Consider the following 10,658-nt stretch of genomic DNA (forward strand, 5'->3'; position numbering starts at 1 on the left):
TGGGGGCCATTATTCAGCCTACCACAAGATATAAAGAGAAAAACAGTGATACAGAGACTGTATGACCTCAGAGAGAGCTAGAAAGAGATCAGAGATTCAGAAGGAAGAGAGTACCTGCCTTGGTCCCTTAAGGATTTCTAGTTCCTGATTCTAGTCCTTTAGCAGGTCTTACTATTTCTTACCTTCTAGGATTCTGTATGGCACTCTTGATTATTATTATAATAAATACCCATTTTACTTAAGCTAGCTTGATTCATTTTCTGCTTTAATTATTCATCAACCAAACAAATTCTAGGATACTTATTCTTCTATAGATTATGACAACCTTGGCCACTTGCCACAGTTGCACCCTTTGAATAATTGATTATCTTTTCAAATGGTGAAAAGATAATCAATTATTCTCTTAGTTTTATTTTGACTGTTTCCCAGTCTGTTCTGATTGGCAAGTCAGCCAGACTGTTAGGGCGGGCCGCAAATGCTCTGGTCTCAGAAAAAGTGACTAACTTCCAGGTTAACTTCTGTTTCCTCTCTTGTTTCTTCCCATTCCATACTTCATGATATAGTGAGGAGCTAAAGTAAACTGGAGTTCATATACTCTAAATTTCTGTTGCTCACTAGTGGTATAGTTGGGGGCAAGATACTTAGCCTCTGTGAATCTGTTTTCTCATCTATTAAGATAATATTGGCTTCTCAAGGTTGTTAAAAGGATTAAATGAAATATATATATGTACATATTTAAGTATGCTATACAAACCCTTGTTTTTGTTTTTGTTCTTCTTCTTATTGTCTATAGTATTTTGCTGTCAGGGATGAAGCCTTGAAGCCTTGTCATATATTCCCACATATCTTTGATTTTATGTTCTTCAAGCATGCCTTTCTGCATATTGAATCCAAGGGTTTAATATAGCCATTCTTAGCCAATAAACATTCAAGTTCCCTGTGCAACAATGCTACAAGTTCTCCTGTACAATAAAGACAGAATTTTGTTGACTGCTTCTCTCAAAACTTCCTTTACTTTTTCATTTCTTAGGCTATAAATGAAGGGGTTCAGAAGAGGGGTCACCACTGTGGTGAGAACAGCTGTCACTTTGTCAAAATCCAGTGAATAGCTCTGGTTAGGCCTCACATACATGAAAATGTTGCTTCCATAGGCAATAGAGGCAACAGTGATGTGAGAAGCACAGGTGGAAAAGGCCTTCTGACGTCCTTGGGCTGAGGGGATGCGCATGATGATAGAAACGATATAGGTGTAGGACATGGTGGTGAGCACCAGTGAGGTCAGGAGAACAAGGGAAGATAAGAGGAAGTTTATCATCTTAATGAAATGAGTGTCAATACAGGCCACTTGCAGTAAAGGGGCAATGTCACAGAAGAAATGACGAATTTCTTTATAGCAGAAAGGCAATCTGGACACCACAATAGTTGGACAGAGCACTGACAGGAAGGCCCCCATCCAGCAGCCCAAAACAAGCAGGAGACAGACCCTGCTGTTCATGATGTCGGTGTAGCGCAGGGGGTTACAGATGGCCACATAGCGGTCAAAGGACATCACTGCCAGGAGGATAAACTCCACTGTCCCCAGGAGAAAAAAGAAGTATGTTTGGGTGATGCAGCCAGCAAAAGATATGGTTTTCCTGTCCTCTAGGAGACAGGCTAAGAACTTTGGGGTAACTGAGGTTGAGTATAAAATGTCCAAAAATGACAAATTACTGAGGAAGAAATACATTGGGGTTTGGAGGCGATTATCAGAACATATTAGGGAAATGATGACAATGTTTCCTGTTAGAGTAAGCATGTAAGTAAACAAAAGGATCAAGAAGAGAGAAATCTGAAGATTCTGGAGAATAGGGAAGGCAGTCAGGGTAAATTCAGTCACTGTAGTCTGATTTTGCATCTCCATTGCATACAATGCCTAGTGGGCACCACACATCTGAAAAAAATAATGAAATGTAGAGATGAAAATTAGCTTAAATACGTTTTCGACTTTCAATATCAGTGATAAAATTGAGCAAAGACGTTGCCTTTGAATTGAGTTAAGAGTAAGTTGTTTTCATCCTGCCTCCAGACCTAATAAATGTGAGACAGTGGATAAATTACATGACTTCTTCAAACCTCAGTATTCTCATATTTACAGTTTTTGGTTGAATGAAATTATCTCCATGGTACCATAAAACTCTAGTCTTTATCATTCTATTTTCTTTTATCCAATGTTCCTTTTTTTCTCTTTCACTGTTTCTGACCTACTATTTTCACAGTTCAGTTTTGTGCCTAAGAAGAAAGCCATATGGCACTGACAATCCTGTCAATTTTGAAAAGGGAGAAAGAAGATATTAATAAAACTTTTTTCAACTTTTCCAGTATCATCTAAATCAAAGAACAGAAATTCTGAGTACTAGCCAAGATAGTCAAATGAAAGGGACCCTGTATTTGTCTCTATTCACTTTTGTTACTGGTATTGTGTTGTGTATCAATGTAATATTTTGGACCCAAGTTATTTTGATGTAATAATTGATCTATTAGAGAGAGGTTGCATTGTTTTTGTTTTTATTTCTTATAATGATATACATTTTTTTGATATTCACACTGTTACAGAACACAGTTATATGGTTTATAACTTGCATAACTTATATATTTAAAAACAAGCCTTTCGGGAAAATGATCAATGTGTTTATTCCTTGTTCTTCGTAATATTATGTCTATAGCAGCATCCAGAAGGATAACCAACTTTTCCCCTCCCCTTCCCCAACTGATTTGTACAGATTCTCTCAAATAGGTCTTTTATACCTTATGTTCTTTTCAGCCACTTGAAGATCAGGTTGTTAACAGCAGTGTAAAAAAAATGGATGCAGATAGATAGTGTTCGAAACCTTCAGCTTAATCTTTAAATACTTCTCAACTTTGCTGAACATCTATTGTGTTTCTATATAATTCTGTTGAAGCACAGTCTTTGGTGTATTATTTTGTGGCTAATTCTTTAGTTTTAAGTTAAAATGACTAAATTATGAACCTGAGATGGTTTCTTTCTAGGCTTTGAGCCTATTCAGTTCCTTTTGAAAGGAGGTCTTTTTCAGGTTCCCTGTGTGGAAAAAGGACCTCCTAGTTACTTTGCCTGAAATACTTTTTTTCTGAACAGATTTTTATCTGAAAAATTGGCTGTGACTTTTCTGGTCCCTGTGCTGCTTCATTATTTCAATTTAGCATTCATTTATCCCACAAATCAAGTTTATCTATCTATCTATCTATCTATCTATCTATCTATCTATCTATCTATCTATCCATCCAGTGTGTGTATGTACACACACACACACACACACACACACACACACACATATTTAATAAGAAAGATTTTGTCATTATCTTCTTTGTTCTAGATAAGAAAATATTGGCTTCCTAAAATTGTTTGATATTTCTAGGTTATAGTGAAGGCCTTTACAACTGAATGGTGATATCCACCCATCTAAGAGTAATTTTCAAATGTAATTGGAGCTGAATCACTTTACTTGCTGTTGAATTCATAGTAGTACTCTTTTTACTTTCTCTTAAATTTTTGGCCTCAGTTTCAATACCTATAAAAATATTGATCATCTATATATTCCTTTCCAGTCTAAATCTTTGTTTTGTTTTCTATAAAGGCAGGCTACCTATTTATTCAACCCCCTTTTCTTTGAGCATGAAAAGTGTTCATGTCTTTAATAAATAAATAAATCAGAATTTAGGGAGCTCCTCCTTTAAGCATGGGGTTGCAACTACCCCAAGATTAAGCAATGGTAAGCTCTGTAGTCTGCGTTTTCATATGTCAAAAACAGACATTTAACATAACCTGTACTTTTCTGGTGTGTCGCCTTTTCTCTAGTCATTAGTTTGGGGTCTATGTAGTTCTGGATAACTAATTGCTGCAATATTAATGCTGGCCATGAAGAAGAGATCCAAAAACCAAGAGGCCTAATATAGCGGATCTTTCACAGTATAGAGATAGGGAGGATCACAAGCAGGAGAAAGTCTAGGATGAAAGGCAGCAATTTACAATAACAAGATGCATTATTCTATTTTTCCTGATAATCTTCTAAATTATTACAAGGCAGTTTATTTACTCTTCTTCTTTATTTTATTTTATTAGTTTCAAGTATACAGTACTTTGGTTAGACATTTATATAGTTTATAAAATGATCCCCCTAATTGTTCTTTGTTTCCTCTGGCTCTCCACCTAGCCATTACATTAATGTTAACTGCATTCCCTATGCCATGCTCCCCATCCCTGTGACCATCTATCAACTACTAATTTGTACTCCTTTAACTCTTTACCCAAATCCCTCAACCCTTGTCCCCTCTGGCCATCACCAGATTGTCTTCTATACTTGTGAGTCTGTTTTTGATTAGTTTGTTCTTTTTGTTCCTTAGATTCTGCATATAAGTGAAATCATATGGTACTTATTTTTCTCTGTCTGACTTATTTCACTCAGCATAATAACCTCTAGGTCCATCCATTTAGTTGCAAATGGTAGGATTCCATTGTTTTTCAGTGGCTGAGTAATATTCCATTGTATATATGAACCATAACTTTTTTTATCCAATTAATCTTCTTTTATCAAACTATTTCAAAGGGTCTCATCTCTTGAAATTAGGTATTATACCAGAAGAAACTTTTTCTAGCACAAATATTCTAATATTCACTTCTCCCTCCTACTGCTCCTCTAGCCAGATAATAAACTTCCAAACTGATTACTATTGCACAAAAAGGCATAACCATATCTAGGTGGACAAATATTAATGTTATTGCAGTCTAACATAAAAATAAAGGACATCACACTGTGCAGACAAGTAGAAACACTTTAAGATTTCCTTTTATTTATCCCTTCCTACCTTCATCACTGACAACACTGGAAATTGATAGGTATCTTAAGGAAGAATAATATATATTCTTACACAGCTGCCAATCATCTATTCCACAGTTCTATCCATTTATCTAGTTAATTGTTTTACAACATCCATAATAATGTCCTCCATTTTCCTTCTTGCCTATATAGTCTTTGATGGCCCTGGTAGGAGCAAAATTCCCCTCTGGTATTGTAAAACTTAGACAATGTGGGATCTTCACAAGCATTATGCCATTTTTTAACAACAAAAAATCTGGGATGTTCGAATACAAATAGAGTTGCTGTTTGCTGTGGTTGTAGTTATATAAAAGTTATATAACTAGAGAAAAATTGGCATCTAGAGATGTTTTTCTGATGTATTTGGATTAAATACACTTCTCTGAGAACAAAAGATGCAACATTGCTTTCCTTCGTAGAGCCTCAACTTTATAACAGTGAAAAAAACCTAGTTTTGTTTTAGCTTTTTCTAGATGATCTCTGCTCCCTCAGAGCCCATCATGTCTAGGAGGAAAGGGTCTGGATCATGACAATCTTGTGTATAACAATTTAATTGTAACCTTACCAAATAAAGAATTTCATTTTTTGTTTTGCTTTGTTTTGTATTTATCTTAGGTACCATTTCTGTTGATGCTTTAAATATTTCATAAAATTAAAAATTTGCACTTTTCAAGATTCCAGATTTAGTCAGGAAAATATGGAATAATGGAAAAAGAATAGCAGGTTTTGGAATCAGAGAGACTGATTGGCTCTCTGTTGTTCTTGTTTGTTCTGTTGTTCTACTTGTTCTTGTTGTTCTGTTGTTCTACTTGCAGCTTTACACTCCATAATAAGACTCTTAAGCATCCTGAGTCTTACCTTCCTCATTTCTAAAATGAGGATAGTCCTAATGACCAAATCAAGGTTCTAAGACAGGGTCAACCTCAGTGATGTATACCTCTTTGGAGTTTAATAAATGTTTGCTAAGAACATAGGGTTGGGCAAGGATGAACAGAAAAGGACTAAGATGTGGTAGGGAGCAGGGGTTAGTGATAATTCGAGATCTGTGCTGCCATAAGTAAAATATGAAAAAGTTTAATTGTAACTGAAGTACATTTAAAACATTCATTTATATACTTATGGTAAATCTATAGCTATCATTAAAACATTTTTGGCAGAGCAGTAATTACGTTTTAATTTATAAAATATATATGTAAACAAATTTAGTAAGACTGTTTAACATATAAGTATGGATAATTACATAATAATTACACAAAATACTTAGTAAAGTATATTATTACATAATAAAATTGACATATTACATAACAAAGTATACTTACATCATACTGATTGTGGAACAGATGGTATTTTCTTCATTCAAATATGTTAAGAAACTTGAACTTTGGATTTTTTTTCCTACTTCATTCCATCCATTATTCTTTAATTTTTTAATTGCTTTGATTGTTTGAATTCCATATAAATTTCTCTCAGTCTTAGTCTAAGATTCTTCCCCATATGATACTTAATACTTTTTTGAAGCCACACCAAATAGTTATTCGCTTTTTGCTTAAGTACTCTGTCCTTCTTCCTTTGAATGAATAACTGTCCTTTTATATAACCTCTGATTACTTTCCTAGGTTATTTTTCTTATTCTCATAGAAAAGTCTAAGTGTCAACTTACACTAAGAAAAAGTCTGAGTGTTATATTATCATTTAATCTTTTATTTTACACATCCAGTATATCTCAATCTCAGTATATTTCTCTAATTAGAAGTAATATATATTCAGGATCACATTTCTGCCAATGTGGCAGAATGATTAGGTTTGGTGACAAATCTAGAAGTTGGATACACAGAATAAGGGCAGTTCCTCTGACTTAATTTTAGATCTCTGGCAAAAATGTCAGAAAGCTTCTTACCTCTTAGATTTATTTTTAGTTGTAGCAATGTAATTTCCTGTTTATTCAGTTAATTTCTATTTCTTTTATGGATCCATCCAGAAACTTGGAATTATTTGAAACCATAGAATGTCAAATTAGAGGAGACTTTAAAGGGCAAATGAGTCAACACAGTCCTATAATATCCTGCAATGTCTCCACCAAGTTGTTGTCTAGTGATGTTAAACTATTTCTTGAGGCATCTCATCCTACTTTAATGGCCTTGATTGTTAGAAAAACTCATATTTGTATTCAGTGAAATATCTCTCTAAACTTTCATCATTTTGTTTAGTCACACCTGTTTATACATCAGGCATATTGTGACTTGATTATAGATGTATCCATTTTATTTACTTTCTCCAGAAAACAATACCATCTTGCCTATATTGAAGTGATTACAATTGAATGAACTTTTATATTTAATAATTTTTGTTTATCTGTAGAAATTTGGTTTAGAATTGCTCTTGGGACTATGACATTAAAAGAAGAGTTAATTATTATTGCAATCACAGAATGTTAGAATTGAAGTAACTAATCACAGTTACAAAGTTAAGGTCTTTTGGGAAACTCTCTTGGGTGCTTATTTATTTAAAGAAAAACTTAGAGAACTGCTTTAAAGCCTCAGGGGACTAGAAACTTGGAAAACATAAAAAAATTTCTGAAATGTTCGTAATGTATTGAAATATACTTTAAGCCGCTTTTCAAACTGAGATTTATATAGATGTATATGTCTATGTAAATATTTTAAATGCATTTTATTGAGATACAATTTATACACAAAAGACAATTTTGAATGTATAATTTGTTGAATTTTGACAAATGTATCCAGTTATATAGATAGCACCACCACTCCAGCAATGGTTTAAAATATTTCTATTACCTTAAAAAGTTTCTCTTGTACCCTTTTACAGTGAGTGTTCTGCTATCCCCACCTCAGCTCGCAACAACCACTGATATGTTTTCTGTCAGCATTTTGAATTTTTAGAATCTTATATAAATTCAATTTTATAGCATGTAGTCTTATATGTCCTCTTTCTTTCACTTAGTCTGATGCTTTGAATTAATCTAGTGTTTCAGGTATCAACAGTTTCTTCCTTTGATTTACTAATGATTATCTATTATATAGATTGCATATTTCAACCTATCTATATATATTATAGTTTATTTTTTCATCAGATGATGGGCATGAGTTGTTTTCAGTTCGAGCTATTACGAATAAAGCTTCTATGAATATTTGAGTTCATGTTTTTATGTGAATATTTGTTTTTATGTGAATATTTATTTTCATTTCTCTTGGATACACTCCTAGGTATGGAATTACTATGTTGTATGGTAAGTGTAGGTTTAACTATACATAAAACGGTCAGTTTTTCAAAGGTGTACCATTTTCATGGGTAGTAGCAATTTATGAGCGTCTTGTAGCTCCACATGCTTGTGAATATTAGTGGTCCTTTTTTTTTTTTAAATTTTAGCCTTTCTAGTGTACATATAGTGGAGTCATCTAATTTTTTATTTGTTTAGCTTTATTGAGGTACAAATGACAAAATGATAAAATTATATATATTTAAAGTGTACAATGTGATTTGACATACACATACTTTATAAAATGATTACCACATTCAGGTTAGTAAACATAGCCATCACACATAGTTTCCTCCTCCTTCTCCTCCTTTTCCTACTCCCTCCTACCCCCACTTCCCCCCTCCTCCTTCTTCCCTCCTCCTTTGTGAGAATGATTAAGGTCTACTCTCTTAGCAAAATTCAAGTACACAGGGTTCTAGTCAAGATGGCAGAATAGGTAAACACTCTGTGGCCTCCTCTCATGAACGCATAAAAATTACAACTAAACTACAGAATAATTATCAGTGGGAACTGCATGAAGTCTAGATGAACAGAAGTCCTATAACTAAGAGTAAGTAGAAGAAGCCACTTCTTTTAGAAGAGGTAGAAGAGGTAGAGGGGCAGAGATGCAGAATGGACTGGTCCCACGGTTAAAAATCATGAGGGATATCTTGGCTACAGAGGTCCTGCCTAAGAAGTGAGGGATCCCAGACCCATGCACCTCAGCCCAGAGTTCCAATCCTGAGAGGAGAAATCCCCACAACTTCTGGCTATGAAAAACAGTGGAGACTATGGCTGAGTGAGACGGAGGGCTGCTGGAGTCCCAGGTGTTCCTCTTAAAGGTCCCGGACATGGACTTTCTCAGTAATGGACTCACATGTTCTAAGCTCCAGCACTGGGGCAGCAGTACAAAAGATTCCAGGACATATAGTAGAAACTGAATTGTCTGGCTTTAGGGGCAGCTTTCTTCCAGACAGAAGTGCTGGTAGGAGCCATTACTTCATTGTTGAGCCCTCCCCTCACACAGCATGCAGACAGAGGTGGCCGCCATATTTGAGTCTCCAACTGGGCTAAAAGAGATCACCTCACCCTAGTGAGTCCCTTTCCACCCAATCTGAGGGCCCACTCAAACTGTTTCCATATAAACAGTTTGTCTTGGCTCATGCTTCAGACTTTCCTAAAATCTCTCAAAGTTTCACAAATCCCAAACAAGCAGTATCTGGCTTCAGCACGCCTCATTCCTTTTGCTAAGCAGCTCCAAGCTTGTCACTAGCGGCAGCTGGTCTCAATTTGCAGCTTAGCCTCTCTCAGGCACTTCCAACCTCAGCACAAGTGGCAACCATCTGCAGATCACTTTGTAGATTATACCAAGTAGCCCTGGTCAGAGCATAAGTAGCAGCTGAACTTGGCCTGCAGTAGGGCCCCTCCAAAGAGGCCCCAGAACCAACACACCTGGCGGCAAGTTTCAGACCACACCAGAACATCTCTTAACCACCTCCACAACAGACACACCCAAAGAGCATACTCGGTTGACACCAGAGCCCTGCTAAAGCAAATTCTGCTCTGTAGGGTCAGCCCCTGCACAACAGTTGCTCCACTGTAGTCATGGCCAATTTTCACAATCAATCAGCCTGCAAGTCACTCCCTCCCACTGGCATGCAAACAGCAACCAATGCTCAATTACAACAGGAGGGCACACACAACCCACACAAGGGATACAACTGCAGCACCCAGCTCAGACAACCAGGGAGATTGCACCACTGGGCCCCAAAGGATTTCTGCTATCTACATAAGGCCACTCTGCTAAGACCAGAAGGCACAGTAGCTTTACCTAATACATAGAAACAAACACAAGGAGGCAGCCAATATGAGGAGACAAAGAAACAAGTTTCAAATGAAAGAACAGAAAAAAGCTCCAGAGAAAGAATTCAGCAAAATGGAGACAAGCAATCTACCAGATAGAGTTCAAGATACAAGTTATAAGAATGCTCAATGATCTCAGTGAGAACTTCAACAAAGAGATAGGAAGCATAAAAAACGAGATAGAAACCATAAAAAAGAATCAGTCAGAAATAAAGAAAATAATAACTGAAATAAAGAGTTAGAAGGAATCAAATAGTAGATTTGAGTATTGAATCAGCGATTTAGAATATAAGGTAGCAGAGAACACCACTTTAGAACAGTAATAAGAAAAAAAAATCCCCCCCCCAAAAAAAAATGAGAATAGGAGAGAGAAAAAAAAATGGCGTACATGATAGAGGCTCTGTTCATCTCTCTGGTGACCAAATCAAAGTTGTGACAGAAACAAGAAGCAAACAGCAAGGAAAATCACCTGGCATCTAGATGAACAAGCCATACAACTAGGGAGAAATCTAAGAAATCACCCTGCAACATCAGAAGGTAGGATAGAGCAAGGACATGAGACTGCCCGGTCCTTAGTGGCTAAGTTGGGTGGAGGCTGTGGCAGCGGCAGCTGCAGACGCCTCTTAAAGGGGCTGGGTCTGCGAGCAGACTTTTGTGGTAATGGACCT

The 10,658-nt window shown here is 36.1% G+C and overlaps 1 protein-coding gene across 1 annotated transcript; it reads right to left on the reverse strand.

Moving 5' to 3' along the window:
- Positions 1–928: 928 nt before the first annotated feature.
- OR6M1 (olfactory receptor family 6 subfamily M member 1) lies at positions 929–1,894 on the reverse strand. Its single transcript, XM_039874847.1, has one exon. The coding sequence runs from the start codon at positions 1,892–1,894 to the stop codon at positions 929–931; it is 966 nt and encodes a 321-aa protein (XP_039730781.1).
- Positions 1,895–10,658: the final 8,764 nt, after the last annotated feature.

Source organism: Pteropus medius, unplaced genomic scaffold (assembly GCF_902729225.1).
Source record: "Pteropus medius unplaced genomic scaffold, Ma_sr-lr_union100, whole genome shotgun sequence".
Classification (NCBI taxonomy): domain Eukaryota; kingdom Metazoa; phylum Chordata; class Mammalia; order Chiroptera; family Pteropodidae; genus Pteropus; species Pteropus medius.